The sequence below is a fragment of the Castor canadensis genome, chromosome 5 (genome assembly GCF_047511655.1).
Source record: "Castor canadensis chromosome 5, mCasCan1.hap1v2, whole genome shotgun sequence".
NCBI lineage: Eukaryota > Metazoa > Chordata > Mammalia > Rodentia > Castoridae > Castor > Castor canadensis.
Window position 1 is genome coordinate 86,788,971 of NC_133390.1, and position 19,753 is coordinate 86,808,723.

The window sequence follows — 19,753 nt, forward strand, 5'->3', positions numbered from 1 at the left end:
GTGGCCATGTGATCTACATTAAGGGTTAGCAAATGTTTTCGGTATATGGCCAGGTACCAATTATTTTAGTTTTGGGCTGTGAGCCAAAAGACAAAACTGAAGATGTTACACAGGTACTTATATAGTGAGAGAGAAAATAAATTTTAACAAAATTTCCATTGACTAAACTAAACATATAGTAATAATAGAGTACATTAAAAATTTATTATAGTGGTCCACTAACAATAAGAATGAACATTTTTTTGTTTTTATATTTCAATACAATAGAACTCTACTGTTAAGATTTTAGAATTCAACTTTGATAGTGACTTTTCAAACAGGTGGCACAGGTAAAATATCAACACATAATAAATATGCTTTGCCATGCAGTTCAATAATAAAGTCATGCCACTCAACTATGCCTTAAAATTGTGATATTAAAGTCCATTTTTTCTTTTCTTGTTTTGTCATGACAAAGCATGGTGGTATGAATGGCACTCAAAACATAATTAGATTGTGACTGTGTCACTGTGATCTGTGCCATGCCAAACAGAGTGTGAAGTGATGAGAGGACTTCATATGGTCTCTACTGCAAATACTCAACTCAGACACTGGAGTGGTGAAGCAATCACTGGTAACAGGTAAGACAAATTTATGTGTTTGAGTTCTAATCAAACTTATTGGCACTGAAATCTCACTCTTATGTAATTTCCACACCATTTAGCATTCTTCTTTAGATTATTTTTCACCTATCAAAAAATGTAAAAATGGCTTTTAGCTCAGGGGCTATAAAAGATAGGCTGCGACAGTGGGTTGTTTCTGACTCTTGGGCTAAAGTTTGTTGACCTTGGAACTGCACAATCCAGATACCTATTATCTTACCTTCTGGCAAGCTGCGTCAATTGTTCAGCACATTCGTTGTCTGATTTCTGGTTTATAAGTTCAAGGATATTCATGGTTCTATGAAAATGTCCACATGACAAACTCACACTAACAGCTGTTTCATGTTTATCTCCAGTAAGTACCCACACTTTGATACCAGCCATTCTCAATGCTTCAATAGTTTCTCGAACTTTGTCTTGTAGTCTGAAAATAAAAGAAATAAAAATGGCTGAAGAAAATACTTTTCTGATTGTATGTTACATAAAAACTATAGTTATGTAAAGTCTGGACTTGACCTAGGAATGTTAAAGTATATCAATGTAACTGAAATTTTCTCCCTTTAGGGAATAAATAATAATAAACTGATGACATGTTTACGCAAAACTAATCAATTTAAATACACAACTTCTCGTTTTAAGAGCTTATCTTCAAAAGTGATTTGTTTTTTATTAGACCTTGGTGGTCTTCATCAACTATTTGATTAGATCCAGGGCCTCATACACATTAGCTATGCCACTGAGCTGTAATCCCTAGTACCTTGGAAGTCTTAAATTTCAAATCAAAGGAGATTTCTTTCTCTTTCTCTCTGTAAGAAAAGAAAAATCTATCAAATCACTCTTATAATTAAAAAATGAGACTGTGGAAAACAGACTACATAATTTCAGGTGAGTCTAAGAAACCTCTTGTCATGAGGACAAGTGAAAAAAAAAAAACAAAACCTAGAATAAAAAATATGCTAACGCCCTTAGATCTAAGGGATACAAGAAAACAACAGGCTTAATTTGTAGAAAGCAATTTAACTCACAGCACTCAATTTAATTCAAGATTGAAATAAATGCTGGGGAACAAAGACAATAAATGTACTAGAAGAAATAACTCATAGGACGGAAGAGAAAATCATTAAATAATTATAATTTAGTACCTCAAGAACAACAATACAACTATCTATAAAACACAGAGTCTTCATATCTGTTACTTATCAGGAAAGGTTTTCCTTGAGTGGGATTAATATCTGAGTTATATTTTATGAATAGGTATTCACAGATCTATTGATAGGGAAGGAAAGAATCATGTAGAAGTCACAGCCTTGCCAAGAAACAAAAGCAGAAAACAAAATAGTTTTAACTTTAGCTGGTGTGTGAGGAGAACTACAGTTAATGTGGTCTCACTGAAAAATAAAGTAGAAGTGGACAGTGGTGGGAGGAGAGGCTGGAGAATTTAGCAGATGTTCAATGTCTTTGTATGGCACACTAACTAAGGCATAGTCTAAAAATTTAAGGCTCTTGGGAGAATCTTCACATAATTGATTTCTTTCATCTACTTTAAATATCTAACTAGAACAAAACAGTAGATGCCAACTGGGAAAAAAATTAAGGCTTTAGTTCTCATTTTAAGTTTAAATATATTTTAGGATGCTAATAAATAAAACTTATTTCACATATTACAGACAGTTAACTAAAAATATTCTTATGAGAGAAAAATGATATTGATAACTTTGATTCTTACCTATCTTCTACTGCTGTAGCTCCAAGTAATATCAGGTCTTTCTCTATGAAATGGAAAACGTTAGCCAATTTCTCTTCCCGTTGCTGCAAGGCAGTCCTAGCTTCAAATAGGCGTTTATCTATTTCTTCATACTCTTTAGGTGTAAATTGTCTGTAGGCCATACACAGAGTTCGTAGTCCTTTCTGAAACAAACAAAAAATTAAAGACAAAAACCGAACACAAACAACTAATGAAAAAAACTACTGAAATGAACTGAGGACTCTGGGTTCAGCCCTTAGCAGTGCAAGAACAATAACAACAGAACAAACCAAAATAAACCCTACAGGCCTCGTTACCAAAAAATTAATTACAAATGTTAGAAAAAGCACTATCATTTAGTGACAGGAAACAAGTGAAATGTTCCGAAACTCTAATGATTCGAGTTATCTTATTTGTGGTTTTAAAACAATTACACTGAATGCCAGAAAGTACAATCTTTAAGGTTGTCAAGAGAGAGCCAGCACCAACTTCTACTTACCTCTTTTAACTTATAAATCCACTTTTACCAATTTTATAAGATTTATTTTTATAAGCAAAGGCGAGAACAATCTCCTGAGGGTTCAATGTATGACAAAATTTGCAATTCAAATAAACTATTTTTTGGCTCTATAAAAGTAAATGATTTTGAATAATATCATCAGTGAATTGGAATTACTAAAACTTAGGAATTTATATTTAATTATGTGATTGTATTAGGCTCAATATTTTAAAATCTTTGAAAGTTGGTATCCAAATCTACAGGCTCATCAACTTCCTTTTCTGCTGTATAGTTTCCTCAGAAAAACCCCTATTAAATGTTCTAACAATAGAACTTGGAAAGGGTAGATTTTGAAAAAAAAAAAAAAAAAGATAATTAGCAGATTTAAAAATATTGGCATTTTCTGATTTATATATGACTGACACCTACAAATAACACTTTCTCATAAATAAGTGGCCATCAGTTATTAATATATGATCTAATTAATTTATTTCACAACAAATACTTGTTGAGCACAACTATGTCCAGTGCTATTCTGGATATTAAAACAGTGGCATGGAGTAACAATATCTTTGCTTTTACAGGTATTATGGGGAGTAGAGGATCATAAGCAATCAGGACAAATAGTGGAGGAAAAGAAATCATAAACCAGTGAAAGAGACAGGTAAGCTGAGATGAATACAGAGCATATATTTACAAAAATACCAAAAATGACAGATCGTGAATTATGGCTTTTTGTTTTCATAAAATTCCTCTATTTTCTTTTCTTTGTAGTAAGAAATATAGATCACATTACATAGAATTCACCCTCATATTAAAAATGAGTACAAATCAGTGGTTTTTAGTATATTCACAAAGTTGTGCAATCATCACTGCTGTCTAATTCCAGAATATTTCATCACCCTCTAAGGGAATCCCATACCCATTGCTCTCTCTTTCCTCTAGCCCCTGGCAACCCACTAATCTGCCTCCTTCTTCTACAAATCTGCCTATTCTGGGCATTCAGATAAATGTAATACATGGCCTTTTGTGAATGGCTTCTTCCACTCAGCAATCTTTTTAAGGTCCATGTTGTGGTATGTACCAGTACTTTATTCCTTTTAATGGCTAATATTTTGTGAATATATCACTCTTTTTTTTTTTTTCCCTGTGGGACTGGAGTTTGAACTCAGGGCTTCATGCCTGCAAAGCATGTGCTCTATCGCTTGAGCCATTTCCAGTCCATTTTGCTTTGGTTATTTTGGAGATAAGGTCTTGAGAACTATTTGCCCAGGCTGGCCTCGAACCATAATCCTCCCAATCTTAGCCTTGCAAGTAGCTAGAATTACAGGTGTAAGCTACCAGTGCCCAGCTCAGGAATAATGCTGTTTATGAACAATCACACATAAGATTTTGTGTGGACATATGCTTTCAATTCTCTTATACCCAGCAGTGGAACTGCTGAGTCATATAAAAACTTTATCTTTTTTTTTGTGGTACTGGGGCTTGAACTCAGGGCCTTCACCTTGACCACTCAGCCAGCCCTTTGTGTAATGGTTAGTTTTGAGATAGGGTCTCATGAACTATTTGCCCGGGCTGGCTTTGAACCATGATCCTCCTGATAGTTGCCTCCTAAGTAGGACTTAGCATGAGTCACCAGCTCCTCCTAGGACTACAGGCATGAGTCACTGCCTCCTGGCTTGTTTATCTTTTAAAGAATTGCCAAACTGCTTTTCCAAAGTGGTTATACCACTTGTAATTCTACCAGCAATGTACGAGGAATCTAATTTCTTTACATTCTTGAAATTTCCATACAGATACATGAAAAAATATATAAAACCAAAATGTATGTTTTTTGGTAGAACTGGGGTTTGAACTCAGGGCTTCATGCTTGCAAAGCAGGCTTTAGCCACACCTCTAGCCCCCTTATATTCTTTTAGCAAGTTCCTCTTCTGTAGAGTGAACCCAGGGCATTGCGCATGCTCAATGTGTTCTTTACCACTGAGCCACACACCCCGATCCAACTTTTTTGGCATTTTGTTTTTTGCCTTGAGTCAAAGTATACGTTGTTCTGGCTGTTCTTGAACTTCTAAGCTCAAGCCATCCTCTTGCCTTAGTTTCTGCAGTAGCTGCAGCTACAAGCATACACCATTTTACCTGGAAAAACTGTGTGTGTGTGTGTGTGTGTGTTTGTGTGTGTGTGTGTTGTTTATTGATAGAATCCAAAGCCATGTCCATGCAAGGCAAATGCTGTACTGCTGAGTTATATCTCCAGCCCTCAACCCTCTTTTTGAAATAGCATAGTTTGAGTGGTACTTGCAGGCAAGAAGCTGTAATAGGTTTGAAGATTTACCTTTTAGCACACTAAAAATTAGTTTTTAGATAAAGAATGTTGAGTCAACACAGTGCAACAGAACTATAGAATCCTCACATTTTGGATAAATTATTTAAAAAATGGAGCTCCCAAATCCTTCATAAATGTAACTTTCAGGTTTTTAAATCAGAGGTTTGTACTTACCAAAGCAAATTCATCTACATGAATTCTGGTTTTTTCTATTTCCCCACCTATACAGTTAGGGAGGATTGATGATTCAGCTCCTTTAGCAAATAAAAGCATCTCACCTAAAAGGACAACATCAATTACTAAGCTGTTAATGCTAGGTAAATAACAACTCATCAAAATTTAGATTGGTTACCTGAAGGTGCTTGAACAATTACACTCATTCTCCTACGATCTGAATCAAATTCCAGAATATGGAGCAATTTGTACCTAAAGAATATAAGAAAGACAAAAACCTTACTTCATAAAGTAACAATATGTGACTATTAAAATATGAAACTAATCAACTACATTTTCGTGAGGATGTGTTATGAGTCATTAATAATACTGAAATAGAAGGAAATGCCTTTGAATCCTTACCAAATCAATGTGCTTTAGATACCTTTTGTCAATTTAATTCCAATGAGAAGCCAAGAAAGTGGCTCTTGTCTCATTTGTACAGATGAGGACTATTAGAAAGTTTAAGTGACTTGCCTCAAGTCAAATAAGCTTGTAAGCACAGAACAAGGACTGCAGCTCAGGTCTGCCCAGCTCCATGTTTTCCTCATTAAGAAAGACAACCAATTCTAACCCTTTTCGCTCTTCTGACACATTTGACAAATACAACACATGCACAGTAGTATTAGAGGCTCATCGCAACAGGGATTCTGAACCTGCATGTATGTAAACCACAAATGCCTCTCTTGGGAGCTGAAAAACATTTGTGCAGAGAGGTGAGGTGTGTCTTAAAATATCTTCCATAAGAATCTTAAACAATGATGTAAATATGGCGTACTTTTCAGACCTCAAAAGAAAAACACTCAGTTGAATGATAGTTTGTAATCTGATGAAATGAGCAAGACAGGCTCCCATATGAAAGTAAAGAACAGACCCTATTTAGTGTGAAAAAGTATGGAGAGACATAGTCTTACCTGATAAGACTATAAAAAGTATAGTTAAGTGTAATAGGTCTGAACTAATTTATCACAGTGGAAATACTGGAAAGAGACTGCTGTTAATGTTCAAATACACAATCACAGAAAATATAAGGAAAGTTGGGTTGGGGTACAGCTTAGTGGTAAAGCCTTTGCCTAGAATGCATGCGGTCTTGGGTTTGCTCCCCAGTTTGCTGCAAAAACCAAACCAAATCAAATGAGCAAAACAAAATAAAGAAAACTTTTTCTTTATTTGGTGAGTTAATAATCTAAAAATCCCAACCTCAAGACTGTTTAAAAGTAAACACATAAATAAATTCAGGAATCAGTTAACTAAAATACAGATGAGGAATTCTGAGCAGAATACTGTTATAACTGTGATGAGAGACAATGTAATATTGACTCCCTCCCATTCCACCCCCAGTTCTGGGTATTGAACTTAGGGCCTCACACTTGCTAGGGACGTGCTCTACCACTTGAGCCACATCCCCAGCTCTTTCGGTTTCAACTCATTTCTTATAGGGTCTTTTGCTTTTGTGTGTACCAGTCTCTTACCCCCACCTCTCTCATAGCTGGGATTATAGGCATGCGCTACCATGCCTGGCTAATACTGATATCATTCTATAGCAGAGGTCTGAAAATGTTTTCTGTAAAAAGCAATATAGTATCTTAGGCTTTATATGCCATCTTATCTGCTCTATCTTCTTTCTTTCTTTCTTTTTTTTTTTAAAGCAATCCTTAAAAATGTAACACAGTTTACTGGCTGTAATAAAGAGACAGAAGTCTCTTTGGTTGTGGGCCATAGTTTACTGATCCCTGTTCTACACTATATACTTAATATAGAGAATATCATAATATATATAAAAAAATTACCGTTCCAGTTTTCCAAGTATTTTAACTTCCATAGTTTCTTCAGAATTGCCAATAAACACAATGCCAATTCTACAGAATAAAACAACAAAGAAATACGAGGTTTAAGGGATGGTATTTGCATTTCACAATATGCCAATTATAACAGCTTGACTGAAAACATTTATGTTTTAAAAATATTTCATTTGAGTAATATATTATTATTATCTTTGGTGGTACTGGGGTTTGAGCTCAGGGCCTCACACTTATTAGGCAAGTGCTCTACAACTTAAGCCATGCCCCATACCCTCCAGCCCTTTTTATTTTAGTCTGTTTTTGACAGAGTCTTATACTTTTGCCTGGGCCAGTCTTGGACTGAGATTCTCTCACTTATACCTCCCAGGTAGCTGGGATTAGAGGTATATGCTACCATACCTGGGTTTTGAATAATATATTCTTACTTTCAAGAACTTTAAGAGTCAGATTAGGTCCAATACAAATGCAATTATTTTTCACAACTTTTATTACACGTTTTATGCTACCCAGATTTTTAGAGATCATGAAAAACTTAAAAATGATGAATTTATAAAATTTAAATGATGGTTCTCTAATATTCTAACATTTACTTAAAGGGCGTTTTCTGAGTATTAGGAAATCAGACCAAGTTACCTTGCAGCAGCTTCCACTAGAGCCTTTTCATCTGGCGAAGATGCATAATACTCCAACTGGGAGGGTGCCAGGTTGGACTGCCATGGACCATCGCCAATGCCATCAGGTTGAACATTGCTGATTTGAACAGTGTGGCAGAGACTGACTGCTTTAAAGAAGAGGTCATGCTCTTCAATCTGTGGAGACAATACTCATGGTAATAGCACCATTCCTAAGTACCTTTTAGGAAACCAGACAAAGAATTCTAAGCGTGCTGCATCCCAGACTGCATGAATAGTAGCTGGCCGCTTCTCACTTCAGAAAGTGGGTGTCACACACCTTGAATGTATCTGTATCTTTTTAGAAAGTAGGTAGAAAATTTTTCAAATTTTCAAACTGCAGGTAAAAAAGTTTTTCTGAAGAAAGTGAGGTCTCAATTAGTCATAACTTCAAGCTCTATTTCTCACTGAAGTTTTTTTCTTTTACTTCAAGGCAGTAATAGCTTTTCTTTTTTCTGAGACAGGTTTTGCTATGTAGCCCAGACTGGCTTAGAACTCACAATCCCTGTGCCTCAGCATCCCAAGTGCTAGAATTACAGGCATGCACCACTACACCTAACTTGTAATAGCTTTTCTTAGCTCAGTTGCATTTAAGTGCCTGAAGAGCTAAAACAGACACATAGTAAGTAACAGGTTAAATTGGGTTGTAACTACAAATTCTTAGGATGATACTTTGTGGTGCTGATTCAAAGATATGTATTTCAAATACATATTCCTGGCTCCACTGACAGAACATTTCCCCTATAACCCTTCCAGCATCGAAGAGAATTAACACAAAATTATTTATTAATTAAAAAATTGCTTACTAGTTCAGTTTCATTTTCAGGACTGGTTCTAAAAGAGGAACTGGTTGTTAGATGGGATAAGTTGTTAAGATGGGATGAACTACTAAGGTAAGTTAAATTTCCTTCTGAGGAGTCTGGTGTTGGTCCTTCAGGCACGAGCCTACCATTGATTTCTTGGTATTTCATGCCATTAATTGAACATTCCCGAAACTGCATCTCATTTTCTGTAAGTGTTCCAGTTTTATCTGTAAACACATATTCCACCTAGAGAGAAAGAAAACAAATCTTTTGTGTTATGGTCTTATGTTGAACAACAAAACCTAGTTCTCTCCTCTTGAAGTCTAGTTGACCTAATAATATTAAGATACCAACACTGAGATTCTTATAATCCAAAAATAATATAGATACCAAGGAAACAAAGCAAGGTAACATAAAACATTTTAAATCTACGTACACTTTGAAGTTTATAGCATCTTTAGATACATTTTCATTTGTACAGGTGACTGAGACTGTAGTGAAAGAACTTCATTTCTATCTCTTGATTAAGCTTTTTGTTTGTTTTTTTAAATAGTAGGATTCAAGAATTATCATGAAAGCAGAGGAGGAAGGGATGCTTAATAACCTAGAAAATGAAAGCGTATCTGGGCCGGGAGAAATAGTACAGAGCAGGGAATACAAACACAAAATGAGAGCAACACAAGAAGTTACAGGCGAGAGTTGTCCACAATAGACAAAGGGGATTGAAACTTGAGGCAGGAAACAAATATCGTGAAAAATAATTATTTAAAAGAAAAGAAGTTATTTTAAAAGGCAGGTAAAACTAGTTATTTTATTACTCTTGGAGACAAATTCCAGAAAATTAACCCTAAAACAAAGTAGGTCCATATAGAGAAAGATATAATAGTGAAGTCTTGATAGAACCAGGATTATGAAGATGATTTGATCAATACAGTGGTGACTGAAGTCATTAAAATGGGAGGGAGCCACCACTGGAAAAACAACAACAAACCAGACCAATATCATTCATTTATATATATATCTCATATCCAGAAACTATGAAATAAGATTTTATACCACGAGTATATGGGATTTATCTCAGGAATGCAAGATTGATTCAACATTTAAAAAAAACCCTGAAATCTACCATATTAATTAAATACTTTTATTTTATTAAGAAAACAAAAATTTCAACAGTGAGAAATGTACTTTAAAGTCTGTATTGTTGGGAATAGTAAATTTAACACGTGCGACATAGAAATAATAATACAGCTGGAGCCAGTGGCATGTGCCTATGGTCACGGCTACTGGGAAGATGAGGAAGAAGGATCATTTGATTCCAGGAGTTCTAGATTGGACAGCAAAGCAAAGGCCATCTCAAAAAAAACAAAACAAACCATAAACAAAACCAATCAGAAAAAAAAAATTAAAGCAGAGAGCAGGAGAGAGAGAGAAAAACAGAAAGAAAATCCTGAATTAACTGGTATGACTGAATACATACAGAGATGCTGCTGCATTATTTGCTGAAGCCTTGATTGTGGGCTATAGAAATCGAGCAAATGAGAAAACAGAGCAATTAACTCTAGGGAAAACAAGATACTTAAAAAGGAAATATAATAATATTACAAGGAACACATAAAGAATTGGGAGTATTTGACAGTATTGAAATTCATAATGTAAATAAGTATTTATTAAATGCCAAATTGTGATATAAAAATTCTAAGGGTTTCAGAGAGACAACATAGGTATGTATGTGGGAGGAGTAGTGTTCAGTTATGCCTCTATATTTCATAGTAGAGAATGTCTAAAATTTTTAAATTGAGAAAGAATACCATGTAGAAATATATTGATAAATAGTGGAAGAAAGAGCTTAAGATTTAAAAATGAGAATACAAATTAGGAGTAGAGCCAAGTAGGGTAGCTGCTCTTGGTATAAGCTTTGTAATATTTTGTTAGCCTCTGCACATATAATGATTAAAAAAAATTAGAAAAAGAAAATATTAGGATGATTTTCACCTGTCCAAGCTCTTCATTCAGATCAGAAGTATTGACTTGAGCTTTTTGACCTGATTCTTCATGATAGAGATCAAGATCCCAGCCAATAAAAAATGATCCAAGAAATTTCTGCATTTCAACTGTCACATATAATGAAATTGGAATGATAAAATTGTAGAGTACCAAAAAAGCAAGGAAATCAGAAATAAATCTCAGAATCTAGAAAAAAAGAAATGAATATTTGTTAAGAGAAAATTCATGAGAATTTCTTCAATATTACTGAAGAAAACTATCAGAAAGTTTTACATCTAAACAGATCCTTAGCTATATTCTGAGATAAGACTATTATCAATTGAATTCTTTATTGAATTCTTTTTTAACATGTTTCCTGTTTATTTAGAATCTTGAGCAAAGTAAAGGAAGAAAAGGTTAAATTCAAATAATTTAATTTATTACTCTTCAGAAGCTAAAGTCACCCTGTATTGACTAAAACCACCTTAGGCAAAATTATAATTACACCCTCTGGAGTACATGTAACCATTGTGTTACTACTTTTTAAAACCACGGATAACTAAACATTAAGTGTAACTTAAAAACAGTCTAGCATAACTGCTAGGGTAGAATTGTTAGAAATTGAAACCCTGAAGTACAGATTCTTTAGGAATAGCTTCCCTCAATAGTACAGTAATATACATTGCGAGAGATAAAGTACCTATGACATTGAAAACAGGACTCTGAATTTATCTGCTTGGTGGGCTCTTGAGATCCAAATATATCTTCCAATATGTATATTTTAATCTAAATTAGAATTTGGAGAACATTATTTACCAAAACTTTAGGTTAATTCTATTAGTAGTCCACATTTAATCAGTTTAAAACTTTATGTGACATAATTTGTGAATTACTTCATACTATCAAGAGTGGCAATGAAGACCTCTTCAATTATTAAGTAAAAATTGAAGATAAATTATTCTTTAATTCATTTATAAGATTTAGTAAATGGAATAGAAAACTGAATTTGTACAATTGCAGTGGAATGCAAATATAGTTGGATATACATTTTTGTGGTCTCTTTGAACTCTTCTTGACTATTCATGTCACATGTAGAGAATACAATTGCTTACCCCTGAAAAACATACCAATATAAACACACTGATTGCTTTTCATTTGCAGTGTCATTTTGTCAGAACCAGTGGTTTTATGAGATCACAGTGGTCCTTCCTACCAAAAATTAACTGTGTTAGAAACCTGTTTCATTTATAGCAAAGTTATGAGTACTGAAAGATACCTTACTACTATTTCTTTGATGTTCTGTTTTTTGGTTATACCAAGGTTCATCCCATTTTTCTTCAGCCTGCCATGTATACTTCAAGATAGTACTGATGATGGCTTCAGAAATAAGGATTATTAGATAAATTATTAAAAATGTATTCATTGATCTAAAGTAAGAAAAAGAAAATATAAAACATCAATATATTATATTGATTTGCTTAGAAATTAATACTTGTATGAAGAAGATATTAAGATATCTGAGGTATTATAGCTATTTTATTTTTCTTTTTTGGTGGCACTGAGGTTTGAACTCAGGGCTTCAAGCTTGTTGGGTAACTGCTCTTACCACTTCAGCCACTCTGCCAGCTCTTATTGTAGCTATTTTAAAGGACACAATCTTTACTTTCAAGAAATGACCATTCAATAGATTCTCCTTACCAGCAATAAAAGAACAAATATATTCAGATGTTAAAGTGGGTAATGGTTTTGGCCACTTATTTTTACTATAAGTAATTATTCCAAGACTTTTTAAATTCTCAGAACTCATTTAATTACAAATGTAGCAAATGAAATGAACATTTGTATGGCATTAACTTATCTTAACTAATCTTAATAAAACTATCTTAACTAATCTTTATAAAATAAAAAAACCTGTGAAGAGACTGTTAGTCTTTTCTTAGTGATAAAGACAAAAATCCAAAAATAATCCTATTATTTTTCCAAATCACTAGTCAGGAATTCAGAATACCTCTTCTCTTCATCAGGCAAGCTTCATATGGCATGTCTGATTTTAAATTTCAAAACACAGATTTTTGATACAATTAAAGAAATGGTTCAAAGTATTTACAAAGTAAAAAGAACTGCATAACGAACCTCTATGCATCTAGCACATGTGGAGGGAAAATGCAGGCCACAGGCTTTGGAAAAACTCTTAAAGACAGAAAATGCATGTATTTTTGATTCCCCCCCTAGGCCTTCCATAATTTAGCCTTATCTTAACTGTGCAAGTGTTTAATATTCTACTACCTTACAAATAAACTCTATACTAAAATGAAAGTAAGTGGGAGTAAAGGCACAAGAAGGAAACCTTTTTTCATGGTACTCAGGATTGAACCCAGGGCATCCTGCTTACTAGACAAGTGCTCTGACACTTGAGTGTCTCCCCTGTCCTTTTGTTCTTATTTTTTGAGATAGGATCTTACTAACTTTGCCCAGCTGGTCTCCAACTTACAAATCCTCCTGCCTCTAGCTCCTGGGTAGCTGGGATTACAGGTGTACACAGCCACATCAACTAGAAACTTTTTTTGTTTGATTATTATGTGTTATATAGCATTTGGTACTGCACCCATAATATTTCTCATATTTTTAAAGAGGAAAACATTTAGTTCAAGGGAATGAAACAACTGGTCCAAGGCCACATAGCTAACAAGCAAGGGATCTGAAGATAAAACCTGTCTGAGTCTTAAATTCTGACCTCTTTTCACTAACCTAGTCATGTCTCCTTCTTATTCTCTAAAACTACCTGGTTTATCTCTACCTTCTATATTTGCTCATGCTCCCCTAATCAGACACTCTCTTTCTTGCCTATATTTTAAACCTATTTTAAAATGTTTAATTCAAAAGCCATCTCCTTCCCAAGGTCTATTTCAATTGCTTTAGTTTATATTCAACTTCTTATTTAAAATTAAAACTAGTAGCTGGGCATGGTGACCCATGCCTATAATTCTAGTGACTTGGAAGTCTGAGATGGAGAAGATGGTAGTTTGAGGCCAACCTGAGAAAAAAGTTAACAAGAGCCCATCTCAATAGAAAAAGCTGGTATGGTGGCATGTGTCTGTCATTCCAGTTATGATGGGAAGTCAAAAATTGGAGGATTTTGGTTTAGGCCAGTCCAGGCAGAAAGCAATACCCTGCCTCAAAAATAAACCAGGGCTGGAGGCATGGCTCAAGCCCCAGTACTCAGTAAGTAAGTAAGTAAGCAAGCAAGTAAATGAATAAAAAATAAACAATAAAACTAGCGTGGTAGCCTGTAACTGTTATCTAATTTTTAACTGTGTATCCGTTTTAACTTGATCGGAGACAAACTCTAAAGAGACAGAATTGTCTCTCAACAACTTAGCACTGTTAAATATCCACAAAAAAGCACAGTAAATATGTTTGAGTTTTCTCAAGCAGAATTCAGTCAATAGTTTCAAAGTCTATTATAATTCTTGAATATAATAATATTATAGCAAATTTTCCATGTTTATAAATGTATTAACTCTCACTGATGCTCCTTCCCCAATATCTACTTAATATTACAAGTTTTCGATTTTATTTTATTTTTCATGGTATATCTGAAGACATGGAACCGTTCATGAATTTATTGTCAGTCTTGTGGATGGGCCATGTTTTCCTTCTCAACCATTATAATATCAGTGCATATGCTGTTGAAGCAAACACATAACTTAATTTTCAATTTAAAAACAAATTTTTGTATGAAGAAACTTTTTAATCATGAAAAATTCAAAAATACAAACAGAGCATCATAATGTATCTCCAAGGGCCCAACCCAACTTAAACCACTGTCAACATTTTATCATTCCCATTTCATCTATACTTTCCTCCATTCAATTTCCCTTTAATCCTTTTTTGTGCCTTTTGTCATTTCATTAACTGCTCTTAAAAAATCTTTTTGTTTCGACATAATTATGGGTTCACAGGAAGCTACAAAAACAGTACAAGAGTACCATTTAGTCTTAGTTGAGATTTTTCCCAGTGGTGATTTTTTTTTCAGTGGTGGGTACTGAACCCAGGGCCTTGTTATGCAAGGCAGGCACTCTACCACTGTGCTACATCCCAGCCCAATGGTGACATCTTATACAGCTGTTGTACAATATCAGGAAAGTGACATTGGTACATCACAGTGAATTAAACTATGGATTTTTTTCACCATTTATAAAACTTGTACTCACTTGTATGTTTTATGTAATATTCTATGCAATTAAATTCTGCATATAGATTAATTACCACTACTAAGGTACCGAACTGTTCCATCATCACAACATAACTGGTGTGCTAATATTAACTCTGTATTTGTATGGATCCCCTTCTATGTCCCTGTCCCCTGTAATAATTATCTGTTTCACAACTCTATAGCTTTGTAATTTTGAAAATGTTATACAACCGGAATCATACAGTATATAATCTTTTGAGCTTGACTTTTTTTCAAGTATAATGTCCGAGGTCCACTGAGGCTGTTGCGTATATGAATAATTCATTCCTTTATCTTACTGAGTAGTGGCATTGTATAGATGTGCCAGATTTTCTGTTTAGCTATTGACCTATGGAAGGACACTAGGCTATTTCTACTTTTTTGCTGTTACAAATAAAGCTGTTAGGAATATTTTTTTAAGAGATTTTGTATAAGCATAACATTCACTTCTCTGGGATAAATGCCCAAAAGTGCAATTGTCAGGTGATATGGTAAATGCACATTTAGTTTTGTAAGAAACTGTCAAACTATCTTTCTGAGCAGGTATACCACTTTTCATTCCCATCAACAATGTAGGAGAGATCCATTTTCTCTACCTTCTAGCCAGCACTTGGTATTATCACTTGCTTTTTATTTTAGTGGTTAAAACAGATGTGGTGATACCTCACTGTGATTCTAATTTGGTGAATATATATTCACAAATTTCGCTCTTTTCTAACTGAATCTTTGTGTTACAGACTTGGTTTGAAAGTTTGTGGTTTGCAAATATTTAGTTTTTGGGGTTTTTTTTGTCCTACGGTTTGAACCCAGGGACTCATTAATGTTAAGCAAGTACTCTACCACTTTCCTCATGCCCTAGCTGTGATTTGCAAGTATTTTCCCCTAGTCTGTTTCCATCCTTTTAAAAGTTTTTAATTTTGATGAGGTGTAATTTATTATTAATTTTAGGGATTATGCTTTTGATTATCTAGTAACTTTGCCTAACTCTAGAACCTGAAGGTGTTCTGTTTTCTTCTAAAAATTTCAATGCTCTGTTTTACATTTACTCAAATTTTTTTTTTTTTGGATGCTGGGGATAAAATCCAGGGCCTCATGCATGCCCAACAACTGCTCTGTGTCTGCTTATTTTTTTACTGAATACTGGACATTACACAGTCTTTCATCTTCCTCAGAAGAGTGCTGATTTGAATTCTAGCAGGCAGTTAACTTGGTTGGGCTCAAGAACCTAATTCCACTACAATAGGTAGCACCAAATTTCTTCTTTCAGCTTCCTGCAGCTTTTTTTTTTTGGCCAAGCCCACTGGGATCTCCTTTGCCCACACATCGATCCAGCAGTCAGCCAAGGATTTGGGCAGAATTTGTGTGCAGTATTCGAGTCCATTCCCTTCTGTAGCTTTCTCCCTTACATATTTTTGCCTAACTTCTAGCTACTCTTCCAACTTTGAACCTTGTCCTCTGATAATGCAATCCAGTAAGCCTTAGACTTTTCTTTTTTCTTTGGGATACTGGGGATCAAATCAGGACTTTGTGCATGCCAGGCAGGCACTCTGCACTGAGCTACATCCTGAGCTGGAACTTGGACTTTTGATGCCCCATCCAGCACAGAAATTAGAGTATCTTCTGACAAAAAAAATGCACTCAAATCTGTCACTCAATGCGGCCCTCTTTCAGGATTAGACTTCTTGTCAATCTCTACTGTTCTGAGTCACTCTCCAGTGCTTTTCAATAGGTATTTTTTTAAAAATATATTTTTTTTCCTTTTTAAATTGCTATCGATGGTGTCTATTTTTGAAGTCATACTTTAGCATTTACTATATGTCAAACACCATGTAACTGCAACTTGTATACACAAAATATAAGACACTATCCCGTCCCTCAGGACGTCATTTTGTTTAGTTGATTTGACATGTATTTTTATAATATAATATTATACATATGTGAATAAATATATACAGTTATAATTATGTGTACATAAATGAAAATAGTTTTCTTACTTTTCTACAGCAGATCGTTTCTGTGACTTGCTCTTGTAATTTAATGCCATCTTAGTTTCCATTCCAGTGTATATAGCAACACCTACAAATAAAATAGTCTTTTAAACTAATCCTCCAGCATGTTTCATAGGAAATAAATGTACTCACCAGCATGAAAGTTTCTAAGAAAAAAGTATTATGTGACAGTTCTTAAAATTTTTGCTCTTCTTTAAGTCTTTTCACAGTTTCAATTTGTTTTGTTTTTTAACAGTCTTGCTTTGTAGTCCAGGCTTGAACTCACTAAGTAGCCCAGGTTGGCCTTGAACTCATGGTCCTCCTGCTTCAACCTCCCCAGAGCTAGGATTAGAGGGCACATTCCATGCTCAGCCACAGTTTTTAAAAAATTTCCAAGTCTACTTTTGGGAACCTCAGTCACTCTACCTGAGGGATGAGGATGCCACAGGAGTCCTGTTTCTGACTTATAATAGATATTGGAATGAAAGAGGTATTATTTGAGTTGCAATTGACAGAGGAAAAGGATGGAAAAGACAGATGATCATTATAGATGAAACTAAAGGTAGAAATGGAAAAGCATTTTCTGTTAAGTATGAACAATGGATTGGGATCAGAGTGTGAAAGTCCCTGAGTGCCAGAATCTGGAGTCTAGACATCATTCTATAAGCACTGGAGAAAGAACATGGACATCTGTCAGAGTAAATTAAGTAAACACAAAGAAAATGCTGTGTTAAAAAATGTATGTCTATGTGAAAGACTCTGAGGTAAGCGAGAATAACAATAATAATGGTACTAAAATCAGGGACAGAATAAATTAGGCAAGATCTGCCTTATTTAAAAAAAAAACAAACAAAAAAACCCTATATAGACTATGGTTTGAATACTAGCTTTGCCTCTTATTACTTTTACATCTTTGGTTAAGTAATCTGAGACTCAATTTCCCCATTTTAGTTAATTAATTAAATTTTGGTGGGACTGGGATTTGAACTCAGGGCCTTGTGCTTGCAAAGGTGCTCTACCACCTGAGCCACATTTCCAGTCCATTTTGTTCTGGTTCTTTTGAAATGGGGTCTCCAGTACTATCTGCTTATACTGGCTTCAAACCACAATCCTGATCTTGGCCCCCCAAGTAGCGAGGATTATAGGTGTGAGCTATCGGTGCCTAGCAAGTTTCCCCATTTTTAAATGGGGAAAAAGAAAAGAATGAATAATATTGAAATACATCGCAGCTGTTAGGAACAAGACCTAACAAAATGCACTGAAAACTGTTCAACAATACGGGGTAACAGACAGGGTTAGACTGATTAAAATATAACATATTTACAGGTGAAATATCAAGGCAAAAACCCCACTGAGCAATGAACAGACACTTAAAAAATGAAGGACAGGAATGTAAAACAGGTCATGATAAAGGGCAGAATCCTCATGGGAGGGGAAGAGTAAATGAAAAGGGTAAAAGATGGTGAAAATGGTTGATGTATTTTCTATTTCCATATGAATATGGAATTCTGAACCCTGTTGAAATAAATCATTTTAAGAGGTAGGAGGAAGAGGAGAACAATGGTAGATGAACCAGACCAGGGTATACAGTACGCATATAGAAATGTAACAACCAACCTCCCTGGTACAACTATTATACTAATTAGAACATTAAAAAAATACCTTATATGCAGGTACTCTTACTTCTGAGCCATTCCATCAGCCCCAAAAAATACCTTATAGATTTGTGAGGTTTGTATGAAAAATTAGCATAATTCCTAACACTCAATAGATGATTAAGAAATCTTCACTCTTGTGACTAAATAGTAAGATTTAAGAAGCAATGGAGGACCAATAATCTTTTCTTAAAGATTTGTCTTGGAATTTTTATTATTATTGTTATTCCTTAAAGGCAGGGGTCATAAATGAGAAAGGGCACTGAAACTATAGAAATCTGAACGAAACAATAGGAAAGATGGTGCTGAGGCACACAACAGAAGACAGATCCATCTAAAGGCATTTGGATATAAATTTTCTTATAAGACTGAGCACAATTTGGGCCCAAATTTTAAGGTAAACAAGAATGAAAGTGTGACACTGTTAAAATACTGTGTTGTATGAGAAAGTCTAAACGCCCTGGAGGTTTACTCTGGCTTCTGTCACTAGAACATTATTAGGAATTTTTTTTTAATTGTGGAAAATATACATAATATACAATTTACCATTTAGCCATTTTTAAAGTGTACAATTCAGTGGCACTTACTATATTCATGATTTTGTGGAAACATCTTTATTATCTAACTAGAGAATACTTTGATCACCCTCAACGAAAATCCTATACCCATTAAATTATCATCCCTAGCTCCTGGGAATAACTTATTTGGTCTGCCTCTATGGATTTGCTCATTCTTGGAACCATACAATGTGTGGTCTCTTATGTCTGGATTCTTTCACTTAACATAATATTTTCAAGGTCCATCCTTGTTGTAGCATACGGTGGTACTACATTCCTTTTTATGGCTGAATAGTATTGCATTCTACATATATTCCACATTTTGTTTATACATTCATTAGCTGATAAACATCTGTACTGTTTCTACTCAGTGGCAGTTGTGAATATTTCTGCACAAGTTTTGTTTGAAAACTCCATTTTTCAGTTCTTTTGGGTATCTATCCAGGTAAGACTGCTGACTCGATAGTAATACAATGTTTAGCTTATTGAAGAACAGCCAAACTGTCTTTCACAGAGACTGCATGTACCATAAGCAACATACAATAGTACCAATTTGTCCACAGCTTTACAAATGTTTGCTATTTTCCTTGTTTTTTTAAAATATGGATTTTTTTTTCAGTACTGGGACTTAAACTTA

General features: G+C 34.5%; 1 protein-coding gene and 1 long non-coding RNA gene across 8 annotated transcripts in view; one reads left to right on the forward strand and one right to left on the reverse strand.

Annotated features, from left to right (window-relative positions):
• The window catches only part of Atp11b (ATPase phospholipid transporting 11B (putative)), a 90,094-nt gene that overhangs the window by 36,139 nt on the left and 34,202 nt on the right, over window positions 1-19,753 (reverse strand). For all 7 annotated transcript variants that reach the window (XR_012448012.1, XR_012448013.1, XM_074073675.1 and 4 more), the window contains exons 10-19: window positions 16,911-16,992; window positions 11,959-12,109; window positions 10,692-10,889; window positions 8,700-8,942; window positions 7,856-8,031; window positions 7,211-7,279; window positions 5,560-5,633; window positions 5,382-5,485; window positions 2,368-2,549; window positions 862-1,065 (exon numbers count right to left, since the gene is read on the reverse strand). Coding sequence is in view for 5 of the 7 variants with exons in the window: in XM_074073675.1 (XP_073929776.1) it covers window positions 862-1,065; window positions 2,368-2,549; window positions 5,382-5,485; window positions 5,560-5,633; window positions 7,211-7,279; window positions 7,856-8,031; window positions 8,700-8,942; window positions 10,692-10,889; window positions 11,959-12,109; window positions 16,911-16,992 (1,483 nt within the window). In the remaining 2 variants the exon portion in view is untranslated. The remainder of the gene's footprint in view (window positions 1-861; window positions 1,066-2,367; window positions 2,550-5,381; window positions 5,486-5,559; window positions 5,634-7,210; window positions 7,280-7,855; window positions 8,032-8,699; window positions 8,943-10,691; window positions 10,890-11,958; window positions 12,110-16,910; window positions 16,993-19,753) is intronic.
• Window positions 514-7,935, forward strand: LOC141423282 (uncharacterized). The gene is made up of 3 exons (XR_012448014.1): window positions 514-620; window positions 3,469-3,548; window positions 7,819-7,935. It is a non-coding gene; the product is annotated as an uncharacterized lncRNA (long non-coding RNA).